The 24,405-nt window shown below is 37.7% G+C and overlaps 1 protein-coding gene across 10 annotated transcripts in view; it reads right to left on the reverse strand.

Annotated features, from left to right (window-relative positions):
• cacna1c (calcium channel, voltage-dependent, L type, alpha 1C subunit) overlaps positions 1–24,405 on the reverse strand; it is a 175,531-nt gene that overhangs the window by 47,403 nt on the left and 103,723 nt on the right. For 7 of the 10 annotated variants that reach the window (XM_072377669.1, XM_072377672.1, XM_072377670.1 and 4 more), the window contains exons 5-12: positions 19,097–19,236; positions 17,978–18,130; positions 16,888–17,087; positions 15,349–15,452; positions 9,495–9,582; positions 9,047–9,131; positions 4,259–4,327; positions 155–245 (exon numbers count right to left, since the gene is read on the reverse strand). In XM_072377669.1, coding sequence (XP_072233770.1) covers positions 155–245; positions 4,259–4,327; positions 9,047–9,131; positions 9,495–9,582; positions 15,349–15,452; positions 16,888–17,087; positions 17,978–18,130; positions 19,097–19,236 — 930 coding nt within the window. Of the gene's footprint in view, positions 1–154; positions 246–4,258; positions 4,328–9,046; positions 9,132–9,494; positions 9,583–13,237; positions 13,342–15,348; positions 15,453–16,887; positions 17,088–17,977; positions 18,131–19,096; positions 19,237–24,405 lie in introns of all 10 variants that reach the window. The other 3 variants (XM_072377667.1, XM_072377674.1, XM_072377671.1) reach the window with 3 other exon arrangements.

Raw genomic sequence — 24,405 nt, forward strand, 5'->3', positions numbered from 1 at the left:
TGGCTTAGTTAGATCAATGAAGAATAGAGGCAAGCTGAGCCACTTGTTTGAACAGAAGAAAAAAATGCAAGGTATAGATCTCATCCATGACAATGAGAGAGGGTGACGGAAGGTGCAGAATCGATGTGCTAGTGAGATTAGGTGAGGTACTCACGCTAGCCGGGTACAGCAGGTTTCCCCCTCCACGTCTCCACCGGGGGCGTTGTCTGTGTTAACAGATTCATTCTCACTGGCTGGCATACTCACTGAGAGACATGTGTGGAGATAAGAGGGGAAAAAAAGAGGAAGATTAATTAGTAAAAAAAAGGAAAATGGGTTTTCCTTTATGCAATTACTCTTTACCAGGAAATTGTAGATTCCAAGTGTGCTACTGAAAATAACGAAAGCTACAATGTGTATCAAGTCCTTTGCAGATATACTGAGGTGCTGCACTGAACGCTAGGCCAAACACACTTGAAAACTGTTTTCTTTCCCACATTTTAAAAACGTTGTTAATGTACAGGGACTAAACAGTCAGCACTGTCCAACCCCATTAATCGACACATTGATACACGCATACCCTTGAGTCAATAAAACCATTTCCCTAATATTGCACTGATTGCTTAGCTTATAACACATTAGGAGCATTTATCTGTTCCGGATCCAGAGACACAACCTCTTTAACAGCTATTTGAAAGGGCTTCACCTTTCTAAGCAGAGAGATTTCTCTGGAATTGTTTATCAAAACTCATTTGTAATGTTACAGCCCTTAAAGAAAAAAAAAAAAAAAAAAAAAAAACAGGATCCAAACATGAAAACATGATTAGTCTTTGGACTACAAACACAATGGGGGATATTGGATCGTCATTGTAGGCACAGGTTTCTTTTTGCAGATCTGGGGCGGAGAATTTTCTCGCTTCAATTTTTCCTCAGATTCTAAAACCACAAATAGAGTGCCAATGTGTCACCTGAAGACGTGTGAATGATAATATGCAAAGACAGAGGGAAGGATGAACACAGGATAGAAGAAGAAATTTTAATATCAGTAATATGAATTGGTTGGTAAACGTGGGAAAATGGAAGGCAGACTGGAAATTAGGGAAGTGGGGTTGGTGTAGAAAATAATGTCCGCACTGAGGGAGGCATAGATGGCGAGAGATATGAAGGAAGGGAAGAATGTGGGGATGGCAAGTTGGATGACTGATATAAAATGATCCATAGCTTTTTATTGCTTCTGTCAGTCTTTACTTGCTGGTGGGAATGAGCTGCATTCCTCTTACTGTCACCTCAGATACTTATTATAACACCATCTGGGTACCAGAACCAGACATGGCATAAATATTACTGGATTCTGTGTTAAAATAACACACATCTCCAAAACATGAAATTAGAAACATTGAACTTGTCATGCAGCTGTGCTCTATTTTAATCACAATGACTGATTTTTATATGCTGTGTTTGTTCTGCTAACATTCTTCTTGCTCTTGCTTCTTATACTATGTGATAACTTTTGTTGTGTTTGGCCACCATAATATCTTAAAGGAAGCTACAGTGAGTGGACAGTCCATTTTGTACTAGTGTACTTTGACACATGAATTGGTCCTGAGCGACTTCATTGTTATAAAGATCTGGACAGTCTCTCAGAACATTGAAGCCTCAACTGTGAACATGCTGTATGTTTCCCCACCTCAACACGTGCCACCTGCTGCTATGTTACTTAGATAAAAGCACTCTAGGACCTACAGCCTCTCCTGAGGCTAAAGCCTTTCAAATATTGTATAAAAGCAGCCTGGTGCTTTCCTCTCAATGGAGCTCTGAACTAGTTTAATACCTATTGTTAGAGTAAACCCCAAAGACCTGAGACACAGAGACAAGGAATGGGATGAAGAAGGAAAAGAAACAGTATGGGAGGAAGAGAAATTACTGGATAGAACGTAAATGACATGATAGAAACAATGGTATATTTTTTCAATTGAAAGAGAGATTCAGTGTTAGCGCATGTCAGGAAGCTGACATTTAACAATAGTGCAGTTTCTGATTAATTAGCTACCCACACTATTATGTACAGCTCTTGTTAAAATTACTAACAGTTTTGTACTGAAAGCGTAAAAATAAGTGCAAATGAACCAATTTTGTAAACAGAATATTTAAGCTGACAAATACAAACTCTAATCAAATCATTGTCACCCTTTTCTAAAATTTAGTTGCTAGCTGCTAGTAGAACATTCAGCCGCAATGACAGCCTCTGGATGTTTTCACAGATTTAGATAAGGACTCATTCCTGGACAATGGTCAATGATTTTCTTTTGTCTGTTAGATGTGCAAATCAAATTGTTTTCCTGCTGCAAACCCAAGATGTTTCCCTCAAGCCTTCCTTTCTGACAATGAGTGACACCTTTGCTCTTTAATGCCACAATAATCATGTCATTTACTAATTCCTTTGATAAATTAAATGTTCCCAGCACCAGAGGAAGCAAAGCAGCCCTACAGGATGATAGTACCTCCACTATGTTAAACTGTGAGCAGGGAGTTCAGTGGCTCATGGCTTAACTTTCATCCCCTGTATACAAACTCATGTGCTGCATTTTCAAACGACTTACTTTGCTTTTGTTTGTATATAGAATGTAACTTGAAAGAAAAGATTAGCTGTGAAAGTTATTGCAAACCTTAGTCTTGCATTTTTGTGGTATGGGCTAAAACCAACACTCCAGATTGCTCTAGGTCAGCCCACAACTTTTTACATGCCACGTTTATTTCTCACCAACCTACAATGACTTCTGTTTTTGAGCATCTTCTTAGCACTACTCACAGAAAATGTGTAAACAGACTGACTGTGAAAACTTTCTAAACAAGAATTTGGGATTTTTTAATTAGCAATATCAGCATTTCAGATGCTTTCTAACAGTTTCTTTGTCTTCACTGCAGGACTCCTGCAAATCTTCCCAATTATATCTTAAGACTTAGTTGTCAGTTTGATTTATAACTTTTACTGTAACCTTTGTTTTATTCATCTAATTTTTTCTTATCAAACTTTATCCTTTGATCCTACAAAAATTGGTTCATTGGTGCTTATTTTTGAGAATATTTCAAATTATGGACTTACAAATAGGAGGGGATGTTGATGATTCTGACGAGGAATTAACTGAATAATTTTTTTTTATTTCTGCCAGTGTGCAGATCTTTAGGTTTGTGTGAATTTACTAATAAAACTGATGGATTAACAATATTCTAAGCTCTGAACTTTATTTAATTTATCTCAACAGTAACAGTTAAAGACAAATTCCATCCAAAACTTAAAAACCGACTAAAAAAAATACTATGACATAAACTTTGCATCCATGTTGCATGATACGTCTCTTTAGCAGCATTGAACACTCATTAAAATGACCCTGGAACAGTTTATTAGCTATCAAAATATTACACTGAATTTCCAGCACATGCTACCCAAGCAGAGATTTATACCTTACAGTCTACAATGTGGCAAGCACCTCGGTAAAGTTGTTAACAGGCTAAAATTCCCATTTTAGGCTTATTTCTCCAATATATTTCATTATTAGAACTAGCAAAGATGCAGGGGTATTCTATGGAAAGGAATCTGAAGCAACAAGAAGAAGAAAGTGTCATCACAAATACAAATAATGTATTTTCTAGTAATGTGCAGTAAGTGAGCATTTAGTTGTTTTCTGTGATGACATTACCTTCTTGTTATTTTTTCAGACAAGTCAGGCAGTTGCAATTTTTTTCCTTTCCTAAAAAAATGTTTTCATCTCAATATGGTAAAGTTGTTTCCTCTTTTTGTCCACTTATTCCATTTCCTGATCATTTCCAATTTTTCCAAACATGGTTGAAAGTTAAAGATCATGACGTATTGCAGATGTTTTAATGTAATGAAGGCATAACTTTGCCTGCAGCAGGGGTAGTAATAAGGGGAAAAATTCCACGTCGCCACTATGAGAGAATATTATCATACATGGCTTTGAGACTATCATTTAATGTGCAGTTATCATAAAATAGTAGGTATTCAAAAGATGTCAGAAGCCAAAGAGAACAAACAACTTTACAGTGTTGAGAGGCCGTTGACCCACTAAGGGATTGAAGCTCAAGAAGGTGCAGAAAAAGATACTCGCTCCATTGGAGGGGGAGTGGATAGAGAGGAGAGGAAGAAAGGATTTTAAAATAAAAGTATAAGCATAGAAGGCAACAGAGAGGTTGCAGTCTGCTTGCAATTCTAGAATCCAGAAAATCTTTAACTAGAACTGGACCATGCAGACAGACGCACACGCCTTACGAAGGAAAGCCGCGTTTTTCTTCACGGCTCCACGCAGAGACAGAAAATGATGGCTTTTACCTGTGGACAGAGAGGGCTGCTCAGCAAGACAAACAAGTACACACACTTTTTATGTAGGAGGGTATATTAAGGAAACTCTGATCACAAAACAACAGTAATTAAAGATAGAGAAATGCACACACAAATAATTGAAATTACAGTATTCATACTGGCTCAAGAACCTGCAGAAAAGAAACAAGAAATTCTCAGCAAAAAATTACTATGCAATCACACCTCACTTTATTATTTGAATTACAAATGTAATTTAAAACGTATTACAGGCCTTACTGGCACAACAACATTACTGTCTGTTTCTTTACCATTTCGACTTTTGATCAGCTTTTTTGATGTGCAAGTTTAGAAATCCAAACCTTTTAAATCTGATTAAGAACTTTCAAGTTCTACTGTGTGGGGTAGAAAGAAAAAGAAGAATTGAAAGAGCTATTTTGTTTTGCCTTATTCAATAAACATGCTGGGATTTTTTTCCACTTCACTCCATTTTCTTTCACGCTTTGTATTACATGCTGCTCCATACTAGAGTCCTTGTGTTGTTCTATTTTACAGATTTTTTTCTTCTTAGGGGATTCAAATGCAAGTGTCAAAAGGAATTATACTGCATAATGCTCCTTTATACAGTTACAGAGATCAATTACATATGAAACAGCTGAAATATGAAGTCTAGGAAACATTTAAGTATTTAAACATATGTGCAACAACAGACATGGACTCAAAATAATGAACGAGACACTATGTTGTGTACCCTATATTCAGAATATACATGGCATGTGCACATACATAAGTCTTATAAACAGGCTTTCACATTCTCTGAAGAACAGGTCGCAGGAGAATGAACAGGAAATGAAGGAGTATGAGTTCTCTTTTAATAACCACCATTATCACTTAACTGACTCCAACCACAAGATGCAGCTCTTGTAAATCCTCAAACTGCTAATAAAACACTTTTCTTAAAGGTCACTTTCTGCGTTTGATGATTATCGCGTCACAAGGTTTAATTTTTCAAATCCAAGAAAAAGTGCTGAAACAATGATTTAAATTAAGTAAAATATTAAATCTATCAAAAACATTTTAAGAGTTGCATCCAAATGGACAGAGAACAACACATTTACCACATACTAATGCACACCTCTGTGTCTACAACCATAAAAGTGATAATAAGCCACCAGATACTCCATTAGGGCACTGATGTCTTCCAAAGAAAGAAAAATCGTACAAAATGTTCAATGTATTGTTAAACTGACTAGCAGTTTTTTCCTAATGTCTTCGTCATTGAGATTGAATAGACCTTAATGCATGCCTCATCACAACTGAATACATGTAAAATAAATGTCACAACCACGCAGAGGCAAACACATCCTGAGAATCAACAGAGCGAATGAACCGAACAAGCTTTCTGGTCTTCTTACCAAGGTGGACTGGAGAAACTCCACAGTGAGCAATGGGAGGATGCCAGCACAAGATGACAGCATGCAAGAACCAGATGGCGGAAGGTGAGCGCATGCAAGAAACACGGACACACATTCATACAGCATGTCTCTAAGATGAGAGTGGACACATGCACATATGAAACATATAAGCATACCATTTAAAATAAAATAACTGAATTGTGAAGTTGATGACTGTGGTATTTCTGTGCTGCAATGAACATATGCATCCAAGGTAGAATTTCACATGTGATCATGACATAGCTGAATCTAATTTAACACTGCTGGGATATTATAAAGAAAATGGTGAATCAACACAACCCTCCAGCAAAGAGCAGCTGAAAACAATTGTCGCTAAAGAAGTGGAAGAATGCATCTTCAGAAATGTGTGCAAATCTTGCATCTTCCAGTCTGAAGAGGATTGAGTCTGTTGGTCTAAAAATAAAAATGGACATATGAAATAGTGAGAGTAAATAAATCAAAGATTTGACATGAACTGACTGCTGTGGGTCCTGTTTATGCTGTAAAGTAAATCAGCACTGAGTCTTTTCCATGTCCACTGAGTTTTAAGGTACAGGGCAGATAAGGTAAATTAGATTCACGTTCATTAAAGTGTGTTGCTCCTCCCCGACAGTCCTGGCAGGAGTGTTGGAGCTGCTGTTCTGGTCACAAAAGAGCTGACAAAGCGGTCAAACCAGACATGCATTTCAGCCTTATCAACCCAAAATCTGTTAATGCTAGACTTAACTATGGGTTGAGGGTGTTTTAAATTGTACCTATGTAGATAAACACTGTGAAACAATTAGAGAGTAATATGCTCAAAATCAATCCTTTCTTGTTCAGATCAGGGCTCTCTCCGCTCCAGAAAAGACACACACATGACACACACTTGTAAATGCAAACCCCACTCCAAAGGTTCTGGGGCATTTCAGTACCATCGAGTACCAAGTACCATCACCCTGTCAGGAGAGTTTGTGGGGGAGATTGCTCTCTTCCACAAATCTACTTAGTCCCTGGTTCTACCAGTGGAACTGAAGGGGGCTGAAAAATTCATAAGCACAGTTCACTGCCATGTAGTACACTGTATGTAATGCTGCTACTGACTGAGCAAGGTAGAATGATCTTCAACATAGAGTAAGAAGGGGTCGTCACAAAAGTCGCTGAATTATTTAGTCTTTGCATGTAACAAAGTCATTAAGTTGACAACAATGATGGGATGTTGTGAGCAGGAGTATGCAGCAAGGTTTGCTTGCAGGACAGTGAGGACTGGGCTGTTCGTTTCCTCAGATGAAACATGAGATTGGGCATCTCTGTAGTGTTGGTGGACGCCTGTCTCTCTTGTATTTTTGGTGTGTGCTTGTTATCAGACATCTTTTTTGGACAATTAAACTTGTCGAAATGGCGTTCCATCTGTCGGGAAGTGAGCTCATTCTGACTGTTCAGAGTAGCAAATGAGTGCATGAGAAGGTATACGGAAGTAAACACATACAGCTAACAGCAAAGCTATGTCTTCTTGTAATGGTGTAGATTTTGCAACCTGGGCGACATTAGGAAGTTGTCCTTTTCACTCTGCTAATTGCTATGTTATTTGTTCAGATGCTGGTTCTTCACGTCAGCCCTTATATTTCTATCCTTTTTTTCCTTTTTTCCATATCTCTGCATGTTTTCTTTTATTCTCAGAGTCTCCTATTGCTTCCAAGGACAGGTGGTCTGTGCATGCAAGAGCCTATGCAAAATGTCCCAGACAGCAGGGACAAACTGCTCTCATTCATTATCCCACCAGAGGATCCATCCATTGAGGAGAGACAGGCTGAACAATTGAAAGAGCGAGTGACTTGAATTTTCTCCTTCACAAACAGAGAAATGATTGATCTATCTCAGGGAGAACTCTGGATCATATGTAGTCATCATTTTGTTACATAATGTACACTTAATGGCCTTAGCAATGTCAGTGATGAACAAAAAAATAATATCACAATTGTCTGATCTCCAGAGTTTGGCTATTTTTCCATTATTATATTTATGGCAGAATTATTGTTTTTTTCTTAAGAAAAACATATGTGCTTAAATCTTTTCTGTTTTGTTTCCACTTGCACATAAGTGTGGTTTATCTGGACACTGAATATAATATCCCTGAAGCTGAATTTGTAAAACTGGAAAGAAAAACATCTCAATATCATAATGTGACAATTCTTAATTATTTGCATACTGTATTTGTTTGTTTGTGCCTCGATCGTCGACACAGTTAATGTGTTTTTTCAGGCACAGGAACACAATAGAAACGGGTGAAGACAAGCAGATTTGTTATAGTTTTGTGCTACGCTTTATTTTCATGTAAACTGGGTCATTGCCCATTCGACCATATTAATTAATTGCAAATCTGTGAAAGATAAGATCATCATTAGATCCCCTTTCTTTCAGTGTTGAAGGAACCACCAAAGTGAAAGAACCACTACTGGAGGTGAGCAGACTGATGCACAGAATATATGCATAAAGCATGTTTTCTCTGCCTATTTAGTCTTCATTACTCATTCAGCCATCACAGTAGTACAGACACACAATTATTCACTGTCTCTCAAGCTGTATTTAGCATTTTGATATCACACTTCCATGTAGAGATGCTCTACCGTCCCCAGGACATACACCTCAGTCCTGGGGAGACAGGCTCCTTGTGCAGCTGCCTCCCACTAGAGGTGTTGTGGAGAGGATAGGGTGTTAATTTGTGTGTGTATGTTTCTGTCAAAACACAAGTACACAAATTCCTAAGGGTGTATACCTACAGTGTGTATGTGCACGTTTGCATAGGTGCAGGATTGTGTGTGAGTGTCTACCCAGAGGCTATTAGCTATACTCTGACACATTCCACTAATATCTAAACAGGTTTTAAATCTCAGGAGGAAGCTCAACTAAAGTGTGCAGATAGTATTAATATCTTCACTGTCTGTTAGTCGTTCTGCCAGTAAATAAGCTGCTCATTTACCATCTGTGCCTCTATCCTGTGAGGAAGACTGCAGCGAGATCAAACACCTGATGTGGCACAAACCTAACCATATCCACAAACTTGCACAGCTATCCTCGCAAATATTGACACTTAGCGCAATGTAATTTCACATGCAACCATTCAGCGTTTTCAAAATCGTATCATTCCCAAAACGGCAGAATTTCCTTACCAATGCCAATATCACCACCAGCAAATCATAAATCGCACACATATGCACCAAACTGTGGTGAACAACTAGATCATAACGGGTGTTCTTTTATAGTTAAAAACAAACACGCAATGTCCTGTAGTACTCACGGTTTCTAGGTTTGTCATCGTCTAAGCCCTCCTCTTCATTCTCTGGGTCAATGTCTTCAGCCTGTGTGATCCAGTCTAAATAGCCCTGTAGTAGTACATATGTGAACACAGACAGGTGGTTATACTGATTAGTTAACGCTGGTGAAAGCTATCAGACTTCACAACAAAAGAACAGCCAAACTACATTCACGTTTAAAATGTTTGAGGATTTAGTTTGTCACAGTTAAGTGCTTAAAGAATAGCAGTGCTTTACTATCATGGATTCAGAATAATTTAAAATACTATGTAATTAGATAAAAAAAAATTTAACTTTAAAATTTCAATCTCCCTTTTGAAAGCTTGGTTATGATATACAGTGAACTTTAGTGTTGGTAAAGACTGTTACATCCTCATTCAGAAGAGACCTTAGTCACATAAATACTTGCACACACGTAGTGCAGTAACATACCTTGAGGTCTTCCTCCAGTTGCTGTTTTTCTCTGAGTTTCTGAAAGTCACCACGTGCCTTGGCTTTCTCTCTCTCCTTAGAAAACTCTCTGGGAGCAGGGAGTAGAGTAGAAGGATGGCGGTAGAGAATTGGACATAAAGCGAGAACAAGAGACAAGAAAAAGAATCTGAAAATCTACACAGAGGATTGTGCCAAATGTCCCAATATTGTGATAATAAACACGCAAGAAAGAGGGAAAACCTGCTAATGCAAAAAAAGTAAGAAGAGAAAAGTTTTGCCAAGGAGAAAAGATGTTAGTAGGCAAACGCAGATGAAAACCTGGAGCTTTTAGTTCCCCAAAATGTCAGGCTTCAAGCAGAACACTGAGAAGAAGGAGAACTTGGCTTGAATATTTGAACTATTACAATGTTCATCTCCCACCATCTCAGCTTCCGCTCTGCCCCCAAGATCACTCCCTGTGGAGAAGGCTGTCATACATTCACATACTGGTAACCCCAACAACTGTAGAAGTGGTAGTGATTGACAACAGTTAAAGACTCAGGCTGTGATTGTTTTTCACTTTGGCACGGTGGCCTCTTGGAAATCACATTAGAAACAAAAGGAGTCAGAGAATCCTGACACTTTTCATCGATTTCTGTCTCACATACTGCTGTCAGGGCACAGTGACAGTTTAAAGTGATAAGATAAAGCATATTTAATTCTAGTTTTACTTTATGCTTTATATTTTTTTCTTTATATTGCTGAGTATTGGTAAGATCTCAGCCACTCAAATAATAAAAACAAATACCATTATCTTTAAAAAAAACAAAGGAAAATATTGTAAATTATCTTTTTTTCAGTGGACTTTAATTGATGGCAGTTATTAGGTCAATAATTTTGTCTGGTTGACCTTTTGCATATAAACCTACAGTTACACACATTTCTGCTTTATTAGTCAAGTCATTTGCCTACAGACACTGCAATGATATTGTTACTGAGAATTTGTCCAGAAAAATCATGTTGAGGACATGTATATGGATTAAAGCTTCAAGAAAAGGTCACTTATTGCAAAACCTCCCAAAGTGTGCAACAACACACTAAATACTTTTGTTCCTGTAACTTTTAAATCAGTTTATCAGTCTCTGTGTTGGCAGTGAAGCACTCAAGTGCTCTTATGCTTGCTGGGAGGATGAAAGTGTGTTCTGGTTATAGCACGGGCTTGTTCTTCACAAACCTGAGATGTGGCTCGACAACAAGGTCATCCCTCATCACTGACCTCCTAGTCTTTTGTCTCTAGCTCAGTCTTTCTGTCATGATCTTCGTTACAAGTTGAATGATAGCAGGTCTTTTCTCTGAGATAACGTATACAATTCTTCATGTTAAAATACTTTTGTTCAGGCAGGAAAACGTTACAAAACAAAGTCAAAGTAATGTTTTCCATTAGGTCTTTTTCCTGTGTTCAACACATTTAGTATTTAACCAAGCTGCCTGGACTTTAAGGCAGTATTCCAGGAAAAGGTTAATTTGATGTAATATATTATTAATAGTTTTTAACGTGTAACCTTAAACAGTTAGTTTGTAATGTGTAAAATGATGAAAGAGTTACTGAAAGTGAAATGAAACAGCCAGTGTCCTGGAATGAAATGTCTATGTAAAGATAGTTTAAAACCCCCGGGGTTAAGACAGGATTTTAACTAGGTTGTACAACTCGACAGTTGTGTCTAACTCCATCCTTCAACTGTTTTCCAAATATGAACTTTGTTGGCCCTTTAATGTTACGCATCAGCCATTTTGTGTGTATTTTATGAAATGTAGTGAGAATGAATTTCTCTATGCAGTGGCTACAAGAATCAAAGTACGTTTTTGGGACTATTTCACATTTTGCTGTGACTGGATTTTTTTATTTAAGAAGATCAGACAAAGATAATCTGTTAAACCTTTAACTATGTCTAAAGGCCCCCTTTTATTTTTCATTAGTCTTTTACTAAAATTTAAGTGCCCACTTTTTCAAGATTTGGGGCATTTTTGACATGATGTGGACAAAGAAGACATCAAATTATCTCAGACAATTGAAAACAATAATTAACATTGGGTGCAGAATGTGGTGAACTACATTACAATAAGTACAATTGGATGATACCTGACAAGATCTGGAAAGGTGGAGAATATTTTGCTCCAAATCCACATTTTGATATACATTAAAATAAAACCACAACAAAAATTCACTGTCCTATAAACTTCTCTGGTAGTCCACTTTTCAGCTCCCAGTCATCTTGGATTTAACCATTCACATAGAACTCTCTAAAGCAATAGAAGCCGGAAAGAGTAACATAGTCTGAATATTCTTAATCAGGTATTATGCAATCAGCAAGATTCTAATAAAGCCCAAACGAGAGCTGTAACGTCATGAAATTACTTTCTGTATGGGTATATGTTGGAACCGAATTTAAGTGCATGTCTCTGTGTGAAATTTAGAAGAATGATGGAAATACAGCTGGAGCAACAGGCTGCACACCCAAGACTGATCAATGAGCATTAGGACAAACTGCTATTGTCTCGCTTGTCAGAACATTATCAGGATACCTTGGTCCTATTGATCTGTGGCTGTGTACTTAAGTGTGTCTATACAATGCATGTGTGTGTGACTGCAGCTGTGAGTGCCACCCTCTGAGGCTTCGCTTTCATTTTTCTCATTCTCAGTGCCTCACCTTTATGTTCTAAATCATCTTATTCTGTCTCTTGCATCTCTCTGCAAGCCAGCTCCTCTCTATTCTTTCTATTTACATATTACATCAAGTTCTGACAAACAGAATCACTCCCTGTGTTTGTGTCCCCACATCTATTGCTCTCCCTGTTCCTGTTTAGCCATTAGTTATTATGCCAGTCTGAGACCCACATACACACCGAGGAGAAACCAGTTGGTAAAAGGTCAGGCTGTGTAGTGTGCTGACAGCATCATTAGTCAGAAGTCAGACAAAGAGTCAGTCAGCCAAACTCCCCCAAGCTGTTTGGACCAGATAGACCTCCATTACTTTCTCCCACAATGATGCTGCCACATCTTCAAGTGTATCAAGTCAGATTTGGGTCAGTCAGTCAGTCAGGGGTGAGATATTTCTCTGACCTATACCTGTGCCCTGAAAAGGACATCACAGCATGGGATGGAACCATAAGAGCCAGAAGAAGATACACTGGAGCGAAAGAAACAGTTGTGCTTTTTCACTGAACTTTATATAAAAAGAAAAAAAGTAACAATTTCTATACTGTTTAGATTCAGGACATTTCTTAATGTTTTTATGTGGTAATGATTTGTCAGAGTCCTTTTCAGCAGTCTGCAAGCAGATTTGAGTTGTTTCCTTATTTTCCAAATGTACATACCAATTCCTTTGAATTAAGTTGGATGACAAGAATTTTGTGCCATGATATCATTGCTAAAATCAGAGCTTTTCAAGTTCATGGTGTAGCTAGAGAGTGACAATGCCACAAAGGTCTCAATGGTCTGGGAGCCAGATGCTCTAGTGATTCCACTACAGTCAGCTAAAATCTATAGGAAGTTTACATTGCTCACTTGAAAGACCTCCAAGATGTAAGGCAAAAAAGATATCACCAAATTGTTCTGCACAGCAACACATTTTTTTTTTATCTTTCTTTCAGCAGCACAAGCAAGAAAGAGGAAAGAAAAGGAAACCAGGAGCATGACCTTCCAAGAACAATAGCAAGGCAAGAAAGAAAAATTAGTCTGAAATTATTTTTGACCCTGCCCTTACCCGCTCAACACCCCCAGAACCAAGTTAAGCACAAAGAAGGATCCGATGATGATTAAGGTGACAAAATACACCCAGGGCCAACTGTAACCTACTGCATCATTCACCTATGAGATGGAGGAATAGAAGAGAGGGACCACGGGAGGAAAAAAAAGAAAGGATAAAAGGTGGTAAAGATCATGGAAAAAAGGTGCAGCAAGTAGAGATGGTAAAAGTGAGGATGGAGTAAATAGTGAATGAAGGAGAAATGGGAGGGAGGAAGGGAGCGATGGAGGGAATTAGATCCTGTGAATATTCCAAAAAGATGGCTTCATATGTCTTCATGTAGTCCCTTCATAGTATGTGACACAGAAGAACTCAAAATAGATATGGAAGATAAGAAAAAGCTGTATTGGTTGATTTAGATGACAAGCTTTATTTAAAAAAAATGTGATAAGAATAGGAAAGGCCCACATGATATTCAAAACAGCCCCTCAGAGTTTATCATTAAGGTTGCAAAACTGAGCAAGTGTGTCTCTGTAAAAAGAGAGTTATAAGTTTAAAAGCACTGTGATTCCCTTTACTGGCACTCACATAATCATTTTTCAGGATTAAGCACTGTGGGGGGAAAAAAGCATTTTAGTTATACACAGGAACAGACTGTGCAGCAAGACTCCCAAGGACTGGAAATAATTATAGCCCTCATGACAAAAAGTTATCTCTCCATGACTTTATGCTTTCAAAGTAATTTCATTTAGGGATAAAAACATGAATGGCTTAGTTTATATTTAATCAAATTAGTGTCAATGTCATACTTAATTTGATTCAGAAATTTTAATCTTAGATAAATCTTTTTGTAACTTATTATCATATTATTATTAGTATCATCATCTTAGTTGTTATGATTATCATGCTATTTTTAATGATGAAGACTATTTTTATTTTTATGTGGGACACCTGGAAACTCTTAATGGTTTTATGGATAAAAATAAATAAATACAGTGCCAAACTTAGTACAGTCTTTCATCCCATAATTTCCATTTCTTTAATGCCACGTTTCCTCCAGACTCCACTCTGGTGTCAAAGGAATTATTTTTCTACTTACTTTGTTTTCCCTGTTGTGCAAGATTTTTAGCGTTCCACCTCAACGGCTGGCCTGAGGGGTGAATTATTTATACCCCTGTGTGTACCTACAGACCGGGAGGTGCATGTACTAAAACAATGCGACTTGGCTGAGCTGGATAAAAAAGGACCCAGCTGGCACTTACTGAAACAAAAAACACTAAGACACACAAACCGCAAGCCTTAACACTAACATACACAAACATCAATGAGTGAATTCGAACTATTAAGAGACAAAAAAGTAGGCAAAATAGACATATAATGACCTCTATGTTCAGGTTGGTGAATAACGCTGTTACTTAAAGCTGAGATCATAAAAAAGTTCACTGTGTTTGTAATTAAACTTCCTGGAAAGAAGAGACTCAAGCAAGCCTCAGGGACATGTGTGTGTCCACATGTCCATCACATACAGGTTATGACAGGACGTGGCCCCATGTGGCAACCTGACATGAAAATAACAGATAGACACAGGGTCTATCATTGCTATGTCTGGGTGTATGAGTGTGAATGGGATTGTGAGTGCATGTTTGTGTCTCCAGGCTTGTGACAAAGGACTGATTGAGGGAAAGGGAAAGGAGAGAGACCAGAAGATTTTGTTCAGTTCAGTGATTGTCAGTTTGCCTTTCCTGAGAGGACAATGGACTGGGAAGGTTGGTATGGTTGGCTTGGCTGAATCTTGATAGTAAACTGTGGTTGAACTTCCTTAGACCATCATTTGATACAGAGTTAGTTATGTTCAGGAAAAGATATTTATGCATTTTATCAATGCATTTGCATTAAACTTCAAAGTTAAACAAAGAACAACAACAATAATAATAATGCTAATAATAATAACATCATCACATTCATTGTAAAAGTGGATTATTTCTATAATTTGCACTTTGCTGTTGTTCAAGGGAAGGGAGAGTCTTGATACACAGTCACTTTCACATCACACAATCACACAAACAGTAGGTACAGCCCCATCACACATAACACACATATGTACACATGACAACAGCATTAGCTCTTACCCGCTCAACACTCCCAGAACGAGGTTGAGAACGAAAAAAGAGCCGAAGATGACAAGAGAGACAAAATAGACCCATGGCAGCTCATAGCCCATAGCATCCTGCATCTGCGAGAGAGAAGAGGCAGAGGAAAGATGGGACGGAGAAAATTAGGGGATTAACAGGCCAGGTAAAGGGTAAGGTGGTGGAAATGTAGAAGAAATTAGATGAAAATGTTAAAAAAAGATAGAGGGAGAAGTGAGAAGGGAAAAAAAGAAGTTGAAAGACAGAAAATAAGAAAAGAGTGTGCATGTTAAGAAAAGCAGTAGATAAACCTGGCATAGCAAGAACGGCAGCACTGTATGGATTAACTATGTGAGTAACCCCTTTTTTCCGACTTTGTAGAACAGGCCCTCTACAGTTAAAACACTACTACGGTAATTTGCTGCTTGAGCTTGGTGTAATGATAAGTTTAGCTCTTTCTTCTGTGTTTAAATAGGCATACAGTGCCTTAAAGAAGACTTCTCTTGAAATGGTTGAAAGCATATTTAGACAGATGATTTCCTTCTGGACTTCTCCTTGCAGTTAAAACCTCTTCACATGCATTTAGATACATAATTGATACTGACTTATTAGGAACAGATCAGGGGGCTGATGTATTTATTCATAACAGAAATGCTCTATTGTTAGCCTCTATGTAAATTCAAATGTTCAATCTTTAAAGAAAGAATAAAGAATGAACATAAAGCAGAACATTTTCAGTTCTGTCAGTTAAATGAAAAGGGGTGTTATCGTACACTGAAATAGCAAAGCAAGACATAATGTTGTCATTTGCTATGTTTGAATATTGGATATTTGTCTTTAGATCATGAAAATTTGTGACAACAAAAGCAATGGAAACGTACGTGTCAAACTTCTGAGATACATTATGTCCTATTAACAAAAAGAAGTGTTTGTGTGTGTGTAACTGAGATTAAAGATGACAGAAAAGCAGCAGAAGGGGTGTAGAGCTAGCAAGCTATCTGCTCCATGTGTATACATGTGCACAGACACAAATAACCGCACACTCATACATTCACATACTGTGCAATATGAACATTTTAATGTTAGATCTCACATAAAAGAAAAATATACCTAATTTTTAAATTTAAGGCAAGAGCACTTATTTGTACCATACGAGTGCTTCCAAATGGTGATGGTCTATCCGGCAGCTTCCTGTGACTATTATAATTTGTAACAGTCATGCTAAAGTCTGGCCGAGTTAAAGCAAGCCCCATGCAGCCACATAGACCCAACTTTGACATATTCATAATCCAGCTTTTATGTGTGTGCATGCAAGTGTTTGTTTCAACTTCTAAATCATCTCTGTGTGCATCCCTTTCTTTCTGCGAGAGGTCTTCTGCATTTTTGCTTTATTGCACTTTTCTAAAAAGAACTTACTGTCACAGATACAATAGAGTGGAATATAAAGCTGTCCTGTAGTCACACACACACACAAAAAACAAACAAAAAAAACAAACAAAAAAAACAAACAAAAAAACACAGTTGTGGTGTCCGACTCACCCAGTACAGCACGTCTGTCCAGCCCTCCATGGTTATACACTGGAACACCGTTAACATGGCAAAGGCAAAGTTGTCAAAGTTGGTGATGCCGTCATTTGGGCCCTCCCACCCCATCTGACACAGTGTTCCATTCTGTGTACAGTGTCGACCATAAGCACCATCAGGTGCACACGGCGCTGGTTTTTCCTCTGCATTGTGGCCTGGGACATAACGAATATATACATCGTATTGTTCATCAGCGCAGAAATATGAAAATGGCCTTTGTCTGTGCTTGAACTTTTGTCAGTTTTCTGACAACTTTTTGAATATTTTTGTTGTGGTTAAACTAAACTACAATTTTGAAACATTTCAGCCATTGCTGCGACAGAGAAGGAGAGAGTCTGAGGAGCAATTTATATGAAAGACAAAAACTATCTCTGGACCAGGTTAAATGGATACACTGAACAAGCAGCTATAAGGAAATCTGGGTGAAAAAGTGTTAAACTAATTATACAAAATAAGCTTTCTAGGGTGATGTATAGGATATTATTCTACTACCACTTAGACTCTGCACAGTTAATGCCTCTCATGGGACCAATAACACCAACATAATCAAGTCCATTTGTACCTGATGCTCTTCCTGAAAACTGTTTCAATTATTTAATCATTTATGGCAGCTGCTGTTTCCATAATTGTTAAAATCACTTATACCTACAAACAACACATAATGGTGTAAATAATTAATCATTTAACTATTTAAAGTTTACAGTATCTGTTTTCTTCCTGCCTTGTTTTTTCTGATGGATGAGGTCTTACTGCAGATTTAAAAGTCATGCATAACTCAGTGAAACTTTTGGTGCTATCCTAACAACAAAAGCACAGTGGCAGTACAGCGATGCTCACCTTGATAGTTGAACTGAAAAGGCTGTAATATTCTCTTTGTCTATTTGTAGACTTGATGCTTCTGCTTACTGAAGCTTGCTTTTTGAGCAGTGAACTGAAGTATGCCACTGTATGTGTCTGGTCATGCATGTTGGTTTTTAAATCCATGCATCGATGGAAAATGTCAGTGTCTATGTCTTTCCTACTCTGTTTCGAGGCGTGTACGTACGTGTATGGTTGTAAACACAGGTCTTGTGCATCTTGCCCATGAAGAGTTCCAGTCCGATGATGGCATAGATGATGATGACGAAGAGGACCAGCAGGGCAATATGGAGGAGAGGAACCATGGCTTTGATTATAGAGTTCAACACAACCTGTAAACCTGAGGCACACATAAAATTTCTAAGATTATAATGATGTTACATACTTACAGACATGTGAAAAGACAGTGATCACCCTTTAAATTCTAAGGTTTTTGCATATCAGCACAGCAAAAGATAAATTGGTCTTCAGCAAGTTTTAAATAAGGTAAATGCAACATTAGATGAACAACAGCTCATGACATCATATACTGTCTAATTAATAATAGAACAAAATCTAAGACAAAATGCGGAATCAGAGTGTGAAGAACTAAGGCATCATCCTTTTGTTGAATGCTATTTATGGAGCTGTAACAAATATACTGTATATATAATATGTATGTAATGCTATTTGTGCTGTGTTTGACCATTAAACCTTTAAATATAATGAAGTAACACGTAATAACACCACCCCCCCAAACTGCATACCTTGACGAAAAAGGTTCATTACAGTTTTTATACACACAATTATTTTTATAAGTTTTACATAAGCATCTCTGAAAGCAGTCAGCAAGTACGCTACTGATGAGCTGCCATGACACAAATTGAATACACAGCCATGGGATGTTGAAGAGGACTCAGGACCTCAAACTGTGTACTGCAGCACATACTCATTGCATATCAAATGACAGAGTTCTGGTTGTGCACATACACACAACACCCAGCACACAGATAAACACTTGCACCTCTTTCATCCATAATAACTGTTCCCTTTGTGTCATCTGGCAGTTTGGATTATTGATTTCTGTGGTCAGGGACCGACAAACTGACAGACAACTCATCCACCGCACATACTGTCTGAATTTTGAAAACAAGACGAGGACTGAGTGGGTGTACAATTTGTGCCACAGAGCATGGTGTTTGGCATCAAGCACTAATATCAGGTCCAATATGTGGTTCATTTCCTCTCCCACCACACCCAATAACCATTCGCACCTGATCCCAAGAGCATCTTTTATGTTTTTTTTTAAACACCTCGCAGTACTTACTTGGTACTCCAGAGACCAGTCTTAGGGGTCTGAGTACTCTGAATGCCCTCAGAGCCTTGACATCGAAGCCCGCCGCCTTACCTCCGATAGGAGTGGCCCCGTCCCCCTTTGTGGCCTGCTCCAAAATCGCACTGAATAACCTGTCAGACAGAAAGAGCTTACCTCAATAAGCATCACTATCACAATGACCTCAAATTTCCACATGCAAGAGAAAATCGGAGAGAATTTGTATGTTTTGTCAGCATTAAACTGAGCCTTTTACATTATCTTCATCACAGTCTTTAAAACACAACCAGGTTGCAGATTTATTTCTAGACCACAATTTTAAAAGGGAGTGTTGAAGACATCTGCCCTGTTTCAAAATGTGTTTGAGAACTCAAAAGTAGAAAATAAAGCAGTTTCATTAGTTCGCCCCGGAACAGTGTTTTATCTGTCCACTCTATCTTTCATCGATAAAGACACACATCTGGTTTTAATGATTTGACAAATAGCTAACCAGAAGACTACAATGTTTGTTGTGAGCAGAACCATCTAAAATGAGTTTTTAACAATGCATGTGTTAACTTGTTTTTGTAAGTGTATGTGTGTGTGCTAACAACAGATTAAATTTAACAAACATCTAATATGAAGTAAAGTCTAATCAAATATTCTGTTTCTGCTGTATTATTTCTGGTACATTTAGTATGTACATTGTATGTTATCCAATAATGTAGCAGTAAGGTTGGGAATGACCGTTCTGAAATCTGTCAAAGGGAAGAGCTGTTAAAGGGGAATGCCCTTTCTGTGTCAGCATGAAAGTGCCCACAAGCATAAAGGGAGGTCTATAATATTTTCTCAGTTAGATGTTAAAAAACGGCATGATTCAGAGCACTCGCTATGAGTCAGGCATCTGCGATGGATGTCTAAATGGGAGTAAATTTCATTCACAAGGCTCTCAAATCTTGTGGAAACTGGTTGTGGAAAATGGTTACAGTAAAATCTTATCGTTTTTAGAATCAGATATATGTACATTTCTACCAGCAGTTACTGATTATTGTGCTATTTTCAATAACAGACTAACGTTTCGACACTGCTGTCTCTTCATCATGGCTTTTAATTCACATTTTTTTATGTTTCGCTTACAGGAATGAGTAGTTTGCTGTAGGTGAGTATATTGGGGTTCAAACTAGATTGTGACAAAAACAGATGTAATTTTAAGGAAATTGTTTCTCTATTAATCTGAGTATAACAAATCAAATTCCTACTCACAACATGACTTGATAGAAAACTCAATAGAAACTAACCTTCTGTTTTTTTCCCCCACTGTGTCAACTGTGCGCATTGCTCTAACTCATCAGACACCAAGTTCTTTATACATCCACGTTCTGGTAGAAAGTACTTTATCAAAGCCCTCATTAACTGCAGTGGCACACATGTTGTGTGTTTGTTGAAATGTGCTTGTGGTCTTGGGGAATGGAAAAAAAAAAAAAAAGAAAAAAAATTAAAATCACACCTTCCTCCAGATGTAGTGCCATCATCACTGCTTCGCTGTGATGCTTATGTTACACTTTTTTAACTCTACATTCTGCTAGTCTGAGAGTGGATGGATTTTTTTTTTATCTTATGCTGTTGACCTTCCACTTATTAATGATCATTTTTATTAATATATGGCATGGTCAGTCATATCCTCATGAAGTACCACATTTTAGGATCTTTTTAAAAAAATTTTTTTTTAAACTTTTCTTTGTCTCTGATGGCACTAAAAGTATGTTATGTGGATACATGTTATGCAAATCTCCACCCTTTTTTTGGCTGTCCAATAGGCTTGTAATGAGGTTCAACCCTTTGTGAAATGACTTATGCACACATCTGTGAGATTGACTATAATTGCCTTCATTCTGTGTGTACTTTGACACTAATGAAAACACAGTATTATTGAAATGTTAGTTTGCACCACCAGAATTTCATTAGAATCAGTGAGTTTCAGCCTTCTATATTTCTTGATCTTATAGTTTGTCTAATTTACGCCGATTAAAATCTTAAAAGATAATAAATAAAAAAAATAAAAAATAAATAATCAGGTCCAATCTCTGAACAATTGGTTTGTTTCTGAGAAATATGAATATGAACAAATTTCTTGCATTTGAAACGTGCATAAAACCTCAACATTTTCACAATATCTGCATCAGCTTTGGAAAAAAAAAGGATTCTTTAATCAATAGAGTTTGTACTGACTGCAAAAAACTCTACACAAAAGACAAAAGATGGATCACATTGCAACACAATTGCTAAAATTTAGTAGCATTGTTTAAATAATTTTTTTTTTTTTTTGGTATTGTAAAGTTTTGACTTTCCAAGTACACCTTTACTTCTCTCTAAATGATCAACTGAGTCACTACAACATACACTTGTCAAAAACTGTCATTTTTGTACAATACAAATACAATACAAGACAAAAAATTGAGCAGGACTACAGCAACACTGCAGCTCAAATAATTAAAAAAAAACAACAGTTTAGTTGAATTTTACGGAGACAGGAACTAAATACTTTGAGGTGACTACTTTTGCAGCCAGGCAGTTCAGCTCTAAAATCTCACACATATGTGGCAGTTGTACAAACACTTGAGAGAACATTAGGCCTGTTTCTAAATATGAGGCAGTGTAATTTAAGAAAAGCAATATAATGACTATTTATATAGAAATCACATCATCAACAAATAAATCTGTAATTGTCATGTGTCCACACAGATTTATTAATGAAGGGCAATTGTGCAAAGTAAGCTGAAATACATAAAAAAGGGGATATCATTTAAAATAAAATGTTGCCCCTTATATAAGTTGCCTTTTGCCAGCTATGGTCCCCTTTGTTAGTATTTACAGAGATCTCTTCGGAGCAAGTGGCTGACAAACTAGAATTAATGTACATCCAGCTGAGCTTATCACCCTGTCCTTCTTCTTTCTGGCTCCTTTGGAAATCACCAGCTAGCGTGGCTCAAAGGCCAGTCAGTGGTGCATTAGTCATGGAGAATTATCAATTAGCACAGATGAAATGGCCACTTGAAAAGGCCTCTCAAAACATATCGCCCTCTCTCCCGCTCAGTCTCTCTCAGCCTCTCCATTTCGCACTACCTCCCTCTCGATTTGATTAACTCTCTGTGTCTGGGTGGGAATCAAGCCTTTATATGTATGATGAGCACGTCAAGGAGCTACAATTCTGCACCAACAGCATTTTATTTAAGTGATAATTACATCCTTTGTGTAGCACCACATAGTGGTCTGTGTACATCCACAGCTAAAGATAGTACTAATTGTTCACGTTCAAAAAGAAAAGAGAGGCCGTGAGGTGCTCTAGTACTCAAAATGTCAACACCACGATGCTTGTGAAAAAGTTTGTCTTTGAATTATTATAAACTGGTAATACCACAGCAATTGATGTTCACTATAAATCAAACTTTTGATTATAATAAACAATATGTTGTTTAATCTACTCAACATAATGCAGCAGTAAAACTGTTCATTCTAAGTTATCAACAAGACAAATTCAAAATCCAATCTCTGCTTTTTACAAAAAGAAAAAAAGTTAGACGATTGAATAAACCAAGCATGACAGATCAACTGACATTTTACATTGTCTATATGACTAAACAAATTCTTAACGCTTTGGAGCATTTATTCTTAAGTTTGTGTTTGTGTGACAGGCATAAATATTTGCATGATTAATCAAGAAGTATATACTGAATATACAGCAACATTATGGCCTGTATTATGTGTATGTGTACCTGTGTGATCACATGTGTTTGAGATTGCATGTGTCTCTGAGGCTGCTCAGCACCAGGTACAAGGTCTTTCACCCATATGGTGAGTATTCCTGAGGGAGCGAACTCTTGTCACTTCTCATCTATACGTGCATATACACACACACAGGAGCACTGGCAGTTAGATGCACACATACACAGAAGATAAGCACACAGTCACGCATAAACAGAGATGAAAATGATGTCAATGAAGAACATTTCCTCTGAGCGTGATACTTGGAAGCAGTGTCTGAGTTTGTGTTTTATGACTTTATCAATGACTAATTCTGTCAGTTTTCACTTCAGCTCTGAGAACATTTAAGTGACAAAAAGTTCAAAGGGCAACTTTCTTGCATTTACTTTTTCTAATCTGTTACCCCTTAAGTTATGTAAAGATGAGTTGAGCTAGGACAAGAAAAACTTTTGAGGAAAAAGATTGAGATAAATTTGTTCTTCATGATCCCTTTTTATGTTGGTGAACACACCAGGACATGGCAAAAACTGTGAAAAAAGGGTTTTGATACCTAAAAAGCATGAATTATTATATTGCCACTGGTTCAATTGCCCAAGCCCAGCAAGCAGCAACCCGTCCAAACTGTCCCTGAACAATACAAGTCTACCTGATGAATTTTAAGCCACAGCATTTATCTGACCTCCAAGACCCCCATTTGGCAGGGTTGTGAGGAAAAGACAATTCTTCTCAGCGATCAAAAAGATAATACTGCACATTAAATCATGCTGCATCCAAATAAAAGTGACAATTGAAATACAGAGAGATAGAGACAGAAATGGAGAAAGAAGGAGAGGATAGATAGGAGTGGTAAAGGTTGTGTTTATGCCAGGGGCACTGGCACCATGTTGTCAGCCAGTGATGTGTGTTTGTGTGTTTTTATGGGGTGAATCCAAATATGCTCAGTTAGTGATGGCTAATGTGAGTGAACACTTGACTGGCAATGAACAAGACTCTCACAGGGTGTTCGTGTGTTTGCTGGTGGAGACTTCCTTCAGGCTGATGGCTGCTTTCTTGCTGTCTCTTTCTTACAAACATGCACACACACACGGTCAATTAGACCATTTTTATGGCATTAATGTAACTGTCAGGTCCACTGGCTGTAGAGCTATTACCCGTACAACACTGTACATAAAGCACAGCTGGCAGGCATGCAGACACACACACATACACGCACACATCCAAAGGCAGAGAGGGCTTAGCAGATGGGCCATGTTGCTGAGTTGCAGATAAAGACAAACAGTGGAGGGCTTTGTCATGAGCATCTTACAAACTAATCAGTTTAAGCTTTACCCATACTCCATAGGCCAAAGTGTACTGAGGGTTTAAAAAGATATTTAGTTTTTCTAGAAGCCGGGTCGTGCGATGTTTCTGTGAACAGTCAGTGTCTTACCTGCAGCAGACAGTAGTCGGAGCACTTTAAGTCTGGAGAATCATGAAGGAATTCTAATGGGGAGCTAGAAAAGGGCCACATCTCAAACTACTAAAACCTAAGAATCTCTCAGTGGTTCAATCAAATGTTCGAA

The sequence above is a fragment of the Leuresthes tenuis genome, unplaced genomic scaffold (genome assembly GCF_036924035.1).
Source record: "Leuresthes tenuis unplaced genomic scaffold, fLeuTen1.0.hap1 SCAF_23, whole genome shotgun sequence".
In the NCBI taxonomy this organism is placed as follows: domain Eukaryota; kingdom Metazoa; phylum Chordata; class Actinopteri; order Atheriniformes; family Atherinopsidae; genus Leuresthes; species Leuresthes tenuis.